At 38.2% G+C, this 17,422-nt stretch overlaps 1 protein-coding gene across 11 annotated transcripts in view; it reads left to right on the top strand.

The window, feature by feature from the left end:
• The first annotated feature begins 5,378 nt into the window (after window positions 1-5,378).
• Window positions 5,379-17,422, top strand: part of RAB28 (RAB28, member RAS oncogene family) — a 168,977-nt gene continuing 156,933 nt past the window's right edge. For 9 of the 11 annotated variants that reach the window (XM_054553156.2, XM_054553158.2, XM_054553164.2 and 6 more), the window contains exons 1-3: window positions 5,387-5,686; window positions 10,205-10,301; window positions 15,325-15,413. In XM_054553156.2, the coding sequence (XP_054409131.1) occupies window positions 5,612-5,686; window positions 10,205-10,301; window positions 15,325-15,413 (261 nt within the window). In that variant the 5' untranslated portion in view covers window positions 5,387-5,611. 11 annotated transcript variants of the gene reach the window in all.

Below are 17,422 nucleotides of genomic sequence, written 5' to 3'. Positions count from 1 at the left end.
GAATAGAGCTTTTGTATGTTTTTTTTCACTTCTGTGTCTTCAGTGTTTAGAGGAGTTGTGAACAAGAATGCCTGGTACACAGTAGGCAGTCACTAAATATTTGTAAATTTTTTTTTTTTTTTTGGATGTACTAATTATCTTTTATTGTGTGACACACTACTCAGAACCTCAGCCGATAGAAATAAGAACCATTTACATTTATTTAGTTCATAATTTTGTGGCATGGCAATTGGGCTACAGTAAGCCAGACGGATTTGGGGTCTGACCAGACTTGGCTGATCTCGGCTGAGCCTGCTCATGTGTCTGTAGTCAGCTGGTTGGCCAGTGGAGCTGACTAGTTTTAAATGGTCTCACTCACACATCTCATGATTGTCTGGGAGAAACAGGGGTGAATGGGCCACATGTCTCTTACCATCCATCAGGCTAACTTGGGCTTGTTTAGATAGTGGCAGAGTTCTAAGAGCAGAGAACAGGTAAGCCCCAGTGCACAAGCACTTTTCTTTTTTTTTTTTTTTTTTTATGAAGTATTTATTGATCATTCTTGGGTGTTTCTCGGAGAGGGGGATATGGCAGGGTCATAGGATAATAGTGGAGAGAAGGTCAGGAGATAAACACATGAACAAAGGTCTCTGGTTTTCCTAGGCAGAGGTCCCTGCGGCCTTCTGCAGTGTTTGTGCCCCTGGGTACTTGAGATTAGGGAGTGGTGATGACTCTTAAAGAGCATGCTGCCTTCAAGCATCTGTTTAACAAAGCACATCTTGCACCGCCCTTAATCCATTTAACCCTGAGTTGACACAGCACATGTTTCAGAGAGCACGGGGCTGGGGGAAAGGCCATAGATCAACAGCATCCCAAGGCAGAAGAATTTCTCCTAGTCAGAACAAAATGGAGTCTCCTATGCCCACCTCTTTCTACACAGACACAGCAACAATCTGATCTCTCCTTCCTTTCCCCACACTTCCCTCCCTTCTTTTCAACAAAACCGCCATCGTCCTCATGGCCCGCTCCCGATGGTCGCTCTCTTCAGAGCTGTTGGGTACACCTCCCAGACAGGGCGGCCGGGCAGAGGCGCTCCTCACTTCCCAGACGGGGTAGCCGGGCAGAGGCGCTCCTCACTTCCCAGACGGGGCAGCCCGGCAGAGGCACTCCTCACATCCCAGATGATGGGCGGCTGGGTAGAGGCGCTCCTCACCTCCCAGATGGGGCAGCCGGGCAGAGGTGCTCCTCACTTTCTCCCAGACGCTCCTCACTTTCTCCCAGACGGGGTGGCAGCCAGGCAGAGGCGCTCCTCACCTCCCAGACAGGGCGGCTGGGCAGAGGCGCTCCTCACATCCCAGACGGGGCGGCCGGGCAGAGGGGCTCCTCACTTCCCAGACGGGGCGGCCGGGCAGAGGCGCTCCTCACTTCCTCCCAGACGGGGTGGCGGCCGGGCAGAGGCGCTCCTCACTTCCTCCCAGACGGGGTGGCGGCCGGGCAGAGGCGCTCCTCCCTTCCCAGACGGGGCGGCCGGGCAGAGGCGCTCCTCACTTCCTTCCAGACGGGGTGGCGGCTAGGCAGAGGTGCTCCTCACTTCCCAGACGGGGTGGCCGGGCAGAGGCGCTCCTCACTTCCCAGACGGGGTGGCCGGGCAGAGGCGCTCCTCACTTCCCAGACGGGGCGGCCGTGCAGAGGCGCTCCTCACTTCCCAGACGTTGGGCGAACGGGCAGAGGCGCTCCTCACTTCCCAGACGGGGTGGCGGCCGGGCAGAGGCGCTCCTCTCCTCCCAGACGGGGCGGCCGGGCAGAGGCGCTCCTCACTTCCCAGATGGGGCAGCCGGGCAGAGGTGCTCCTCACTTCCTCCCAGACGGGGTGGCAGCCAGGCAGAGGCATTCCTCACCTCCCAGACAGGGCGGCTGTGCAGAGGCGCTCCTCACTTCCCAGACGTTGGGCGACTGGGCAGAGGCGCTCCTCACTTCCCAGACGCTGGGCAACTGGGCAGAGGCGCTCCTCATCTCCCAGACGGGGCAGCCGGGCAGAGGCGCTCCTCACTTCTCAGACGGGGCAGCCGGGCAGAGGCGCTTCTCACTTCCCAAACGGGGTGGCCAGGCAGAGGATCTCCTCACATCCCAGACGATGGGCGGCCGGGCTGAGACGCTCCTCACTTCCCAGACGGGGTGGCCAGGTAGAGGCGCTCCTCACTTCCCAGACGGGGCGGCCGGGCAGAAGAATATTTGTAAATTTAATTAAGTTTTGTTTGTTTGTTTTTTGGAGACAGGGTCTCATTGTGTCATCCATGCTGGAGTGCAGTGGCGTGACCACCGCTCACTGTAGCCTTGACCTCCCAGGCTCAAGTGATCTTCCTACCTCAGCCTCCCGAGTAGCTGGGACCACAGGCGCCCACCATTATGCCTGGCTGGGTAATTTTTGTTTTTTAAAGTTCTTTTAGAGACAGGATCTCCCCATGTTGCCCAGGCTGGTCATGAACTCCTGGGCTCACGTAACCCTCCTGCCTTGGCTTCCCAAAGTGCTGGGATCACAGGTATGAGCCACCATGTCTAGCAGTCACTAAGTATTAATGAATCACTTTGATCATCTTCCTGTGGAATGGGGAGTTTTCGTTTTATTGAGAAAGACATACCTATTACCATTATCTGTAATTTATAGTGATAAGCTTTGACTCATCATTAGAGATAATATTTTAATAACCAGGCCTATCCATCTACAGGCCAGGTTGCTTCATAAAGGAAGAAACTCCTTGAATGTGGATGTATTCAAATAAGGTTTGAATAATTATCCGTTAGAGATGCCATAAAAGATATTTTATACAATGTCTAGAATTCTTATAAACCTTTTGTCTATTAGTTTTAAAATGACTGAAGACCATTCCTCTAATTTTTGACCCTGTTAAGAGCATTGTACATGAGAATCCACAAAGATATATTCTTTTTGGTGGATCAGCTCTATGTTTCTTTAGTATGTCTGAGTATCATACTGGAAGCTCTCAATGCTAAAATGGTCCTCCTCACATAGAAAGTTTTTTTTTTTTCTTTTTCTTTACAAAAATGGCTCTAAGTCTTTACATTCTAACTTTTAACCCAGAAACTTGCCATATGTGTAAAATATGATCACTAAAATAGTGCAACTTTTTGTTTTATATAACACTATCCTATTGATGTACCCATATCCAAATGAATGTTGTCTCTCAATCAAAGCAGTCATCTCAGAAATTGATGAGTGGAAAATGAGAAGCTTTCTTCTAGATTTCCCTTCATATAAAACCACATATGAAAATCAGGCTTATGAGTTCAGCTAAATCTAGTTTTTGGCCAAAGTAGTTATGTCAGTTGGAATTTTTTTGTTTGTAAGTAACACAATTCATCACCAAAGTACCGTATTATTATTTCCCATAACAAGAAACCTAGAAGATAGAGTGAAGAAAGTGTAGTAGTTCCAAAAATCCTGTTCTTACCCAATAATGACAGCAAAGGAAGGGAGGAGGAGGACTCTCCTGTAACTCTCCTTTTTTCTTTTCCTTTTCTTTTAAATGGTGATGGGAGGATTCTTTTACAAATGTCTTCCAAAGGACACTGTCTTCTGTCTCATTAGTCCGGTGGATCACATAGCCATCTAAGGAAGACTGGAAAAGAAATTTTCTTGCATTTTAACTGCCCTCATGGACAAGAAGGGGTTAAGTCTGTCCTCACTGGAAGTAGATTCTTCACCCTAAGAAGTACATATCCTCTTTCTTCTAATTCTTATGAACAAATCTGGTGAATAGAAAATTGGTGGTGGCAATGGTGGTGGGGGATTGGGGAAAGAATTGGGTACTAATACTTAACTGGGTACCTATAATTGTGGGCCAGCCCTATCTGCAGATGAAGAGACTGAGGCTCTACATAAGAAACTTGTATAAGGTAAATTGGCTAGAAAGTAGTGACGCTTCCAACACGTTCTGTCAGCTAATTATGATGATGATGAGGGTGATAATTACACTGGTTAATATTGAGTGCTTACTACACACCAGGCATTGTGCTATCTACTTTATGCCGATTATTTCATTTAATTGTCAAACCTACAAAGGCAGTAGTCTGTTTTACAGATGAACAAACTGAGGCTCAAGGACACATAGCTAGTAAACCTGTGATTAAATTCCAGTGTTGCCTCCAGATCTGGGCATTTCTTTACACTGTTCTGCTTTCCTGTTCTAATGCCCATATGGTCTCCAAGACTACAGCCTCTGGGCTAAGCATTTTGTTAACTTAAGATACTTCATCTGCAAAATGGGGATAATTATACTTTATAATTCCTAATAGTAGTAAAGGTAATAATAAATTTTAAGTGATTAACAATGAAACAACCATAGCAGGACAGCATTATTATTTTTGAATTTATCTCACTATATTGTAAATTTCATTTATGCCGTTTACCTAACGCTCCTGGACTGAGATTATCCAGGGCAGCAGTTCTTAAATTTTTTGGACTCAGGGCCTCTCTATAATGTTAAAGAATTACTGTGACCTCCAAAGAGCTTATGTTTACGTGGGTTACACCTATCACTACTGCATTGAAATGAAAACTGAGAAATGTTTAAAAACAACAAACACAAGCTCCCTTAGCTGCCAGTGATGACGTAGCGTATCCTCCAGGAAACGGTATACTAGTGAGAGAAGGAACGTGAGAAAGGCAGACAAGGTGTCTGTATTATTATGAAAATTGTTCTGAGGTCATCGGGATTTCCAGGGGTCCCTAGACCACACTTTATGAGAACTGCTGCCTTAGGGTAAAGATGGGGTGCCAGGAGGTTGGCGCTCAGTAGCGTCTCATGAACGAACCATGGGAGCCTGGGGTTGTTCAGATGAGGAAACCGAGAGGCCGAAATAAGCAGCGCCAGAGCTCCACTGTACTCACGGCCGCTACTGCGGCTTCTCGGCAGCCTCGGCCCTTAGCAGCTGTCCCCTATCCGCCCCGAAGTACCCTCTTCCCTGGTCCGGTTTTTCAGGGTCCCTCTCCGGCGCTGTCCACCAGGTTACGGGTGTCCCGGGAGCCCGGAGACAGGCCCCGCCCCGCCGCCGGTCCTCGAACTCCTGGCTGCCAGGCAACCCTGGCGCGTAGCCCGGGCGTCACTGCTCCACCCCGTCAGGCTGAACCATTCCCTTCAGAGACTTTCTCAAGAGGGAAGGAGAAAAGGGAATTTGATGGAACGCCTGAAAGCTGTTCTGCTCCCGTTTTCTCTCCTTAATTTGAACGAACACTTCTTTTCTTCTTCTAGCCAACTGTCTCCTGAAGGGCCACGCAGCGCCTCGCCTCTCCCGCCGGAATGTCCCCCCCACCAGTCCAGGGCCGCGAGTGGTTCGGCTCGTCAGGGAGGCCGGCGGTCGGCGTGGGTTGGCTCTGAGGCGGGGGCGCGCGCCCGACGTGCGCGTAGGGGGAGGGGCCGCGCGCAGAGGGCGGGGAGGTGGGCAAGATGGCGCCTGCTGAGTGATTCTCCTCGGATTCCTCCTGCCGGCGCGGAGACACCGGGGCAGGGGTCGTGCCGCCACTACCTCCTTTCCTCCTCTCTCCCGCCCCCGGAGCCTTCCTCCTTCCCTTCCCCCCTCCACCTCGGAGGGCAGGCGTGGTTCCCGGGACACCATGTCGGACTCTGAGGAGGAGAGCCAGGACCGGCAACTGAAAATCGTCGTGCTGGGGGACGGAGCCTCCGGGAAGGTCAGTCCTCGAGCAGGCCCGCCGTCCCAGGCCTGCAGGAACCCCGGCGGTCCCCGGCCTCCTCCCCGCCGCCCGGCGTCACTTCGTTACCCCGAGCCCTCGGGCTTCTAGGCCTGGGCCCTTCTGGTTGTGTGGCCTGAGGCCGGACACGAAGTGGGCGCTTGGTGAAGGCCGACGAGAGCTGTCCAGCTCCCCCTTAAAAAAGAGTCACTTCCTAACTCCCCGCCTGGATTGCGAACTCCTGCAAGACTCTGGCCAGCCTTTCAGCTTCCCGCCTCTCAGGACTGGCAGGGATTTGCCAAGGCATCTTAGCTCCTCTTACTTGTAGTCCGGGTCACACTTGCTCCTCCCCTCCCACCCCCTTTACCGTTTCTGATGCTTCTGCTGCACCGTGAGCTCCCAGGAGCGTAGCTCTGGAATCATTATTCCCCGGGTGAGAATTGGGGCTCCGCCACTTAGTCGTCAGGTCATTGGAGGGCAAATTGCTAATCAGTTTAAGCTTCATCTGTAAGATGAGTATTGAAAAGGGCCGCCGCAAAGGGAGAAATGTGAAAATACATATTAAATGTGAAAATACACATAAAACCTTTAGAGCCCAGTGTCCACTCAGTACACTCTAGTTCCTATTTTAATATCATAGCTGTTCATCACCTCTGTTTCCAGCTCAGCACTCGGTACAAGCAGTCAGTCAACAAGTGTTTATGGAGCTCCTGTTATGGGCAGGATGCTGAGGATAGAGCTGCTTGCGTGACAAAAGGGATCCCCTGGTCGAATGAATGAGTGCGGGCGTGAGAATATCAGGCAGCATCAGTCTTATTATCTCCTAGGCAGGGGCTCCTACCCCAAGGTTGTGGAACTCCTGAAATGGAGTAAACACTGCCCGGTACGTGCTCTGGGGAGAGGGTCCATAAGATCTCAGAGGGATCTATGATTCCTCCACCAGCAAATAGTGAAGAGCCTCTACCCGGATGCCTCCTTACCCATGCTTCTGTCAAAGGCGCCAACACTTTCTGGGAATATTGCTAAAGTTTATCTCCCCTGTACTCCCTTTCCTTATCCCAACCATAGTCTAAAGAAACCCAGGCTTTTATTTCCTGTTTAAGGCTTCACATTTCCCTGTTGCTGGTTGCAGTTTGGACCCTGGTTTCTCTGGTGACGACTTCTCTTTGCATCCTTCCTGGCAGTTGGCACTGCCCAGATACCTGCTTCTGCCTTTAGTTCTGACATTTGCATTTCGAGGTCCCCTGGGAAAGATGTAAAATTTCATCTGCAAAATTTGGAGTATTTTGTTGTTTCTTTCTTGTCTTCTTGGATCCTTTGTTACAGATTTTTAAAGCTGAGGAAAACAATATGCTATGATTACCTTTAAACGTTGGGGGAAGAAAGGAACTTGGGGTAACTTTTCTTTATAAAGTATATTAATTTTTGTATACTTAGTAAACTTTTCGAATGAATGAATTGCTATAAATAAATCATTATTGTTTCTAACACCTTTATTCAATAAAAAGTTTGTTAGATTTTTATAGTTTTCTCATCATTTAGATTTTCTTTTGAAGGCCGTCTAAGGTTTTGGCTCTTAAATTTTACTGTATTCAATTCATAACTGATCTTATTTCCCATTTAAAATGATAATGACAACCCATAACATAATACATTTGTAAAAAGACACAAAAATTGCTGATTATCCTATATGCTATCATAATTCTTTAAACTGTCGTTCATTTTTCTAACAGTATTTATTGTACATATATTACCCAGTGAAATTTGTTCATAATTTTGTGTCTGAGTTTTTTATTTAGCCTATCATACATGTTTCCCCTTTGTTGCTAATTTAGTGTGAATAATTATGGTTTTTTATCTCTGTTTAAAATTTTTTCTTGTATAGGACAGGATAATTTTTTCCCTTCCATGTTTTTGAATTAGTATTATCATTCTGCTTCAAAGGATAACAGTAATATTTTTTATGGTGCTCTGACTTAATCTTAATCATCTTGACTAAATAACTTATTTTAAAACTGTAACAGTTTTTTCTAACAGGAACTTCCAGACACAAACATCTGACACCTAACCTTCTTTCATTATTCTTAAATCAAGAATTTTTTTCTCCATACCCTATTCAGTTCTCAAATACTTGGCAGCCACCATCATTCCCATTCTTTTTCCTTTATTGTTCTTTTCTTTGTGAACTCAGCCTCTCTTTTATTCTTATTTGTATCCTGATTTAACTCTTGGCTCTTTTTTCCTAGCATTTGTTTTTCCTGCTCAATCTAACTTCTGAGCATTTTTCAACACACTGACAGATGCAATAGAGTATTGAGATGATGACTAAGTTTCTTCAAGAGAAATTTAGCTCCTCCCTCCAGTATCACATGTTTCTATTTCTTTCCTTTTCTGATTCATATTTTTTCTTTTATTACATAATCTCTTAAGAGCTTTTTGAGGCAAAATATTCTTTTTTTCTGTCTTTTCAGTGTTTGTAAATGTAGCATGGTTAAAAAATGTTAGTAGAAATTTACCAAATCAAACATGTTAGTAGAAATTTTCCAAATCAAAAAATATAAAGATTCAGGTAAAAATATTTCTGATATGGGAGCTAGTTGTTCACTTAATATCTGTAATTAAGAAGGGTATTTATACAGTGACTTGAGAAATTATTGAATGTGAAAGATAGCATGCAGTCTAGATAATTGAAGAGAAAGCGACCCCCACTGATTCAATTGATTCTCTGTTCAATTTTTATCTCAAGGTATCGGGAGATGATATAGTAAGAACTTACTTTAATACTCTGTATGTTCCCAGTAACCTGTATTTTTGACAGTTTATACTCGATTCCAGTTGAAAATCCTAGCTTTATGTTTGCCTCAAAAGTGTGAAAGCAGGGCTTTCAAAATCTAGAAGTCACTTTTTCAGGAAAAGAAACTTTCTTAGAATTTTTCTGAATATTCCTTAACATGAAAGTATTGAACTCTGAGATTCTTTAAAGTGAAAAATTATCTCAAATGACATTATGTGAATGTTACACATGCCTTCAGTTTCTCTTTGACCTTTAAGTATTTCAACCATCAGTCTATTAAATATTTAGAAATATCTGTAATAGTATAAGTAGTGATAGTTATTTTTTTCTAGAATTCTGAACCTCTTCAAATATGATTTTGTGGTGTAAGTTAGATAAGATCAGTAGAATAATATAGTGTAAATGAGAAACAAAAATCTATAAAAAGAAATACCTGTCTTTTCAATTCTGATCTCTCAGTTTTGATATTGTTACATGTGTCAAAAATATAACAAATGTGTTTGTTTCTAGATGTCTAGCAGAATACCCTTCATATGGTAGTGCTCAACAAATACTTAGCCAATTATCTTCGAAATTTATTACAAATGCTGGGTATTTAAACACAAAAATATTTGGAGTTATGGTGTCCAAATTGCCATTTGTGTGAAAAATATGGTTCTGTGTAATTGAAGTTTGGCCAAATTTTCTTTTGCACTATTGTACTACTTATGTCATAAGGAACTGTAATAAGCTATCTTGGAAATTTATCTTAGTTTTCATTATTTTAAGAGTTGACATGTAATTTTAACTTTTAAAATAAAAAACGGCTATTTTCTCTTAACATAGGGAGTCTGTCTTTAAGCGTATAAAAGCTTAGTGAAGTTGCCTTTCTCTTTTTTGGAGGAAGTTTATAAATAAAAATAGTGCGTTTAAAACGTTTAAGAATTTGTTGAGTTATTGTTATTCAGTTGTTACCAGAATATTCTTTTGCTTTGATAAGAAATGGTACTTTAAAAAGAAAACTCCAGAGTTTTTGACTAAAACTTTCAGTTTCTATTAAAAAAATAAATGTATATCTGTTCTGGTTATGATAGCTTGTGACTTCTTGGCATTATGGTTCTTGGATGGAAAATATTCATTTTGTCTGCTTTATGTTAATCTTAAAAATACCAGTTTCTTTATTTAAAAGATAGATATTGTCACAGTCTTTCTTTAGGGTCATTTTCAATTAGCATCTTTAAAAATAAAGACAAATTAGATACGGTGCTTTTCTTGTGGGAAAAAGAAAAATTCTGTAAGCAGATTTCTCCCTCTTTAATGAATGCTTCTTATTATTAGCTTAGTGCCCAGCTACCCTCAGAATATTTAACCTCAGAAACTGATCTAAGTTAGATTAGCTCTTTAATTATGTTTTAAAATAATTCAGATCTTTATTTATTTTTTAGTTTTTTTTTTTTTTTCTGTTGATAACTCTCAAATTCTAATTTTCAGCAAGGAAAAGGATCTTGAGAAGCAGGGGATTTAAAGAGATCTAACTCATTAGTTCGTTGTCCCTACTGATAGCTGCTGGCAAGTGAAATTTACCTGGTTAAGTCTCTCCCCTCCTTGCAACTGATTAGAACTGCTTAAATTTGCTTGTTGGATTAATTGCAGTATACATGTTAAGATTGCTTAAGATTTATAGTGGTCTTATGATTACATTTCTTTATGAATTAATTTTGACATTCTGTGCATCAATTTTTTAGACCTCCTTAGCTACGTGTTTTGCTCAAGAAACTTTTGGGAAACGGTACAAACAAACTATAGGACTGGATTTCTTTTTGAGAAGGATAACATTGCCAGGTAAGAGACTAAAAAGTCTTAACATAGAAGATTATAAAAAAATCTTAACAATAAGTGGCATAAGAAAGAAATGTGTAAAATTTTGGGGCTGCTTCTACATGAAGATGTATATAATCAGTAAATTTATCTTACGGAGGTTAACTTTCATCACAATCTGTCATGAAGGCATATTGTCCATGGGTGTGAGAAAAAGTTTATATACTCTCCCACTCCTTCCCTGTTTTTGGCTACTATACATTTTTTGAGGATAAACAATGGTTGCTTATAAAATTCTGAAAAGCTTTTAGAAAATTAAGTGCTATACATTTGTCAACAGATATTGTATTAACAAAATGTGAAAAGATTGGGAAGGATTATTTTTTAAAATATTATTTTGATTTGCCTCTGCTTTAGTTTTTTGTTTAAAGTTGGAACAGAAGTATAATGTAGCTATGGAACTTCTGTGCTCTAATATGTGAATGCTGTTTTATGCAAGGCAGCATGAAATTGCTGGCATTTAATAGACCACTAAAATTTAGGGTCCCTGGGCACTCATAAAAATACAGTTTGAGCATTCAAGATGTTTCACTTCACCATGCAAAGAAACTTTTTAGATGCCAGTTGCAGCACATTTTGTGGGAAATACGGGGAAATAATAACAAAGAAAGAGTGGTTTATGTTTTAAGTTAGTTTCTGAACAATTGGGGCTTTAAAATGCTGTCCTTTCAATTTCAATGGTTAAATTATGTGTTTAAAGTATTTTATTAAAAGCAGTTTATCTTGATTGACTTTATAAACCATCCATCCCTCTCCTCTGTGAGGAAGCACATTTGGAGAAAACGGTTGCAAGTGTAATGTCAGATTCATGTACTGAAATGTGAGTGATATAGTGGGAAGGGGTTTAATACATTTCAATTATTATTGAAATATGTTAACCTCTCAGACACCCCATCTATCAGACAACTCCCCATGAAAGTTTTAGAGTAGGTAATGAAAATTCTTGGTAATGGAGGTATTCTTTTTATCTCCTTAGTAATATACTCTGTTATATTTTGTGATAGTTTGTATTTGGCTACCAATGAAAAATAGATTAGGAGATATCCCTTGAGAAAAAAAAGAATTCCAATTTTTCCATTACTGGGTTATTGTTCAGTGAGAGGTTTAAGGAGAAACATATGTGTACTTTGTTTCATTTGTATTTTCTTTTAATGTAGCCAAAACTGAAAATGTCATTTTAATTTTATTATTCTCACTCTTTTGGATAATCTATGCTGCATTCAGAGTACTTAACAGCAGTCACTAGCCGAATACATACACAGATCACATAATGTAGATGCTGGAAGCTTATTTTTGCAGCAGTTTTTTTTACAGATGCCAGTTGTACGCAGAGAATCTCAGTATGGTATTTCGTTATTAGCTATTTTGTTTTGATGCTTAATTTGAAAAACCACCAACTTTTTGTCTCATTACTTTTAATATTTCTCATTTTTTAGTTGAAAAGCTTAAATAAACAAGTACCTACTCAAATACTAAAAACAAAGACTGGTTTTTAGACATTCTATACAGGCGATATGAGATTTCTGACCTGTGGCCCAGCACTACCAATTTAAAAATTTTGATTACTTTGTAAAAAATATCTGATATTCTTGAAATCTAGATTTATAGTATAATATTTTAGACTTAGACAGTACTTAGGTTAAAAAATGACATTAGGGCATGTATACTAATGAATATATATTTTAATTTTCCTAATTAAGTTTTTATTTTGATGACAAAGTTCCAGAAAAAAACTTCTATTTTTTTTTTAAGGCAGTTGGTTTTATGCTACTTAACAGACTCAAACTTAAGGTAGAAATTTCGATAAGAAAAAATATTTTAATGTATTTTGTTTTTATATAATTAATAGGTATATTAAGAAATGAGGTGAATAAATTACAAGGTTTATAATTATCCTTTATATACTTTAATGTAAATTCATTATAAGTGTCAAATGTAGGGTGATTAATGTATCATTAGCTGAATAAAACATTACAGGTAGCTTTATTGAATTTATAGCATAGTCGGTGAATCTAATATTTGTTAGTAGTCTAGTAAGTCCTCTGACCAGTTAGATTGTTAGGGGTGTAAACCTCCTGTCCATCTATTTACATTCTCTTCATGCAAGTTTTCAAGATCATTACTTTGCAAGTACTCATCCATTTTAGTATATTTCATGATCCGGTATGCTGTATAGTCTGGATGCAACCACTGTGCAGATTTTACTGCTTAAAATCGTGTATCTGTTAGTCAGAGATTCTGCTGATAGAGCTTCTTAAGAGCCTTAGTCAAAATACTTTCAGGAAGCTTGTGGGTACAGTCCAGTAAACAGCGTTCTACTTTGAAAAAGATTTCTAAGTCTTTAGTACAAGAAGTGGGCAGACTTGTGTTTTTAGTTCCATCTTGACTATGCAGCACTTTAAGTAAGGTTAACCAGGGCACCAAGTGTACTTTTACAAGGTCACCGTTGAATCCTCTTGGTGGCTTTAATTCATACCAAAAGCAACTTACCTGTGTTTTGTCACCTCATTTATTTTATTTTTTCTCCTAGTTACATGTCATTTCTTACAGAGGAACAGGAATTTTGCAGCGTTTTGTGTTTGGGATTAGATTTCTGACAATTTCCTTAATGTTCTTTATTGGTTAGAAATTTGTATTAGATAGATTCTTGATTTAAACAAAATTATAATATTATTTGAATATTCTTATATAGCTTTATAGGTATGTCATCTTGAAAATATACTAGGAGAATTCATATGTTTATGCCTGCAAAAACGAAAATTAATATTGATTTGAATCATATCCTCATGCGATTTTGCTCCTCAAATAAGGAATCCACATTTTGTTTTTAGTTTTATGTGTTAATCCTAAAATTAAAATGTGGAGTTAAAAATATATTTCTAGATATAAGAAGTAATATGAAAATATCATTTGTTGAAACTAAAGATAGTCATTTTTTGTTAGCATTCTATATTAGTGGACTATCAGTAATTCATAGCTATTTTTATTTCTGAGTCACTAGAATTTGTATGTTAAAGAAAACAGGCAAACACTGATAACAGGGTTTATTTAGAAAGGCATGCATTTAAAAAGTATCCTCAACACATGAATATGAACCTCTTAGATGGGAGACAGTTGGATAGATAGATGATTTAGGGTCTTGATATGATTGTAGTCAGAATTTGAAAACATGTAATGAAGATCATGTTCCTAAAATTACAGTCAAAGTGTTCACAACACCTAATTCAGGTAGGATCTGAATATCAGAACTTAAAGAAAAAAGCTTTATATTTCTTGATGTGAGGTTAAGCAATAAGGACTATTGGCTCTGAAAAAAATGGGATTAAGCATCTTTTAGCACTTATTAAGTGTTGCCTAAAATCTTACTCTGTAAAAGTATTGTTAAGCACTGTCTTTTGAAGTAATCAAATAACGCTAAAGAGTTGTGCAAGTAAAATGAATAGACTACTGCCTGCTTAGGGGTTTCTGAAACTATTTTATGTACTTCTTAGTGATGGCTAGCCCTTTCTCATCTGCTTAATTTGAGACAGCATTATAGAAGAATTATTTCAGCCTTGAATCTCAAAAAATTTAGATTTTTAAGAAATTCGGTTTGTACAAGTTTCTGGACAAATCTAAGTCTGTGACATTTTGGTTTTCATATTCATAGGGCTTTAAGAACATTTTGGTCATTAGTGTAAGTGTTGAAAGTGTGTGTCTGTGGGAATAATGATGGTGATAAAATATTAGCGCTCATTAATGCTAATGGAAGTTCTTCATGGAAATCCTCTGCACGGTGGCAGATGGAACAACCTACGTTTAAATAATGGAAAGATTGTAATACAAATCCACCAAAATTTAGAAAACTTGCTGGTTAATCAAATGTCTTTTTCTTTTCAGTTGCATAGTTAAATGGTATGACTAACTTTCTCTGATTTTAGTATTTTGTGTTGGCTTATAAATTTATATCTTTATGATCTTTTTTTGAAGTGAGATCATTTTTCAGTTTCTAATCTTTTACTTTCTTTTGATTTGCAAATCATTCAAAAAGTGCTAATTGAAACTGGAGAAAACTGCATAATTTTATGAGGGGAATAGTTTAAAGTGTTCAACTAAAAAGCATAGTTTGGCTTTTGTAAGTGTACTCATCAGTTGCATTGAGAAGGGAGAATAGCTTATCTCATAAATTTTTGTATCAACCAAATATTTTACAAAATGTACAAAAGGATTTTTAAAGATTGACTTTTAGAATGCTTTTATAATGCTTGTATGGGGAAGATGATTAGTTACATTATTTTATGAAGGCTTGGAAGTATACATTGTTTAAATGGAAATACTTTGAACAGGTTTGAAAGCATCGTAATATTTAGTGATATACATGGTATGTATCCTACGATTGTTCTGAATAGGGCTATCAAATGCGTTTCTATTTTATGGGTTAAATTTGAAAACGTAATTTTTTGACTGTGTTTGCCATATCCTATAGCAGCTGACAATCACATTATAAAAAGATTCATTAATCTGAGCTGAAATTATGGGTGTATTTTTATAGTTTGCTATTATTCCATGAGTTTTAGAAGCCATAGTGTTTAGAACCTACAACAAAATTCATATGTATGATTGGGTGGTTGAGTATATAAAGCTTCAGTTTTTATTTTTAAAGTATATTTCTTGCTCCATGGACATGTGCTTCATTCTGTTTTCTAAGAAAAACATTTTTCTAAGGCTTAAGCTTACAAATTAAAGCTTACTTTATTTTCTTTTGTTTTGAAGGTGATTGTAAGTATGATTCCATGGAAATGGAGTAAAAAGATAAAACTAGATTCTCCACTATGATTTCTTTTGACATTGTTTTCACAATTCCAAATATGTGAGCCTGCACATAAGGGCAAATTGGGCTCAGAGTTTCTTATTGTGACTTAGTATTCTGTGATACTGTGTCAGTTGTTGTATTGTTACTAAATTTTTTTGGTTATTCTTATTTTTATATTCATTTTTTATATTCTAGGAAACTTGAATGTTACCCTTCAAATTTGGGATATAGGAGGACAGACAATAGGAGGCAAAATGTTGGATAAATATATCTATGGAGCACAGGTATGATATGAATTTCTGATTATTCCAATATTGAAAGTATACCACTTACAAGCACACATGCAAATCTACTCCCAAATGCACACACACACACATTCTTTCTAACTTTTTATCTGATAAGTAGAGAGAATAATTTTATATTTGTGCTAGTTCTTTGGTTTCATGCTCTCCAAATTATGTTTGGAATGATTTGGGTGAGGGAACAGGAAAACTCTGAACAGCTTTCGTATGTTATTTATATTACTAGGTGTTATTGTTAGCAGTTCAATAAATGCAGTGATAAATATTTTGATATTTATTAGCTGGGTTGGTTATAGTGACTACTTTCAAATAAACTGAATGAAAAACACATGGATGAAAATTTAACTTCATTTTAAGTTACAAGGACTAAAAGTCTATCTATATGTCTATCTTTTTGTGCAATGAATATTGATAACTTTTCAGATTTAATAGACATGTCAGTATTTTCTATCAGATAACTAAATATGACAGTGTATATGTGAAACACTTACAATAATTTAGTATGATAATGCTGTATTTTCAGAAGAAAATCCATGTAGAGCAAGAAAAACGAAAGTGAAAAATGAAAAATGATCTGAATAATTACATAAATTTGGCAACGTGAGCTTATATTCTCCATGAGCTTATATTGATATAATTTATAAGATTTTAAATAAAGTTATTATACAAATAGAAAATATACAGGGTAGTAATGTACTTTAAAAGTTAATCATTTCTCTCTGAGCATGTTCAGTGAAGAATTGTCTTTTTAATATTTGGCAGATTGCTTTTGATTAAATGACAGACTTTAGAAATGCAGTAATACCATTGAAAGTAATCATCTGATGAAGTAGAGAATATGGTATATAGCCGAATATTAAGTACGTTGTGCTTACTGAGCTCTGTATGTAATACTTGATGTACTATTTCTTTATTTTTGCTTTTTTTCTCTACTTTTAATTAGTGTGTATCTTCTACATCATCTGGAGACGTAGGGGTAATAGTAAAAATTTCTAGTTCTTTATTGGAGTTTGGTATTTTAAGTGGGACAAATATAAGTTGGTTATATGGAACCATGTTGCTCATGATAAATGATTCTATAGGATGAAGATAGAGTATATTAAGCACTCTGCTGTGCAAAGTTTGGTTCATGTCAAATACCATTGCCTTGATTTTGGATGAAAAATAGATTCTGATTTATTTTGTAAAATATTCAGAGAAGGACAATATGGCTATAGAGGCTAATATGGTTCTGAATCACATGTAAAGGCCCCAGAGTTTTGATTTTTTGCATTGCTGATACAGAGATTTGGCTCTTAAAGCTCTTACCTTTTGTACATTGTTCTTTGTCTCCTGCAAAATTTTTCTGTTCACATTTATAGCATTTTCATCTGTGGTTAAGTGACTTGATATTTTATGCATGTTCATTTTTCTCTTAAAAAGTACCTCCCAGAATTTTGTGTATGGCTTTTTTGTTGTTTTATTTATTTTTTTTCTGTTTTAAACTGATTAAAGTGGATACTAAGCTAGAGACAACTTGCTGGACAGAGATTTGTGGGAAGCCACAGTTCTTGTTTCATTCATGTGGTTGATAACATGGGAAAATAACACTCTTCTCTTTGTTCCATAAAATCTGTCTTCAAGGCTACATATAGGATTTTAAGAAAATGAAGATTTGATCTAACTTCTAAGGAAATTTGACTCTTGGTGTCAAATAGAATAGTCTTTTATGATTTATAGGTGTAACCAGAGTTAGTGGAGAACAGGAGGACTTTATGCATTTCAGGGTAAATAATAATATATAATTCAATTAATATATTTTTCTTCACTTAAAAATTAGGGGAATATTATGCCCATGTGTTGAATTCTGTTAATTCTATCTTCAAATCATTTAAAAATTTATTATCTAATTTATTTAAATTATTTAAAATTTATTACTATTATATAAAAATTAATATTGATGTGAAATTTATGTATTATAAAGTTAACCATTCTAAAGTGTATAATCAGCT

This window comes from Pongo abelii, chromosome 3, assembly GCF_028885655.2.
Source record: "Pongo abelii isolate AG06213 chromosome 3, NHGRI_mPonAbe1-v2.0_pri, whole genome shotgun sequence".
In the NCBI taxonomy this organism is placed as follows: Eukaryota; Metazoa; Chordata; class Mammalia; order Primates; family Hominidae; genus Pongo; species Pongo abelii.
The sequence above is the reverse complement of the archived record's forward strand: the minus strand, read 5'-3'. Positions and strand labels throughout refer to the sequence as shown.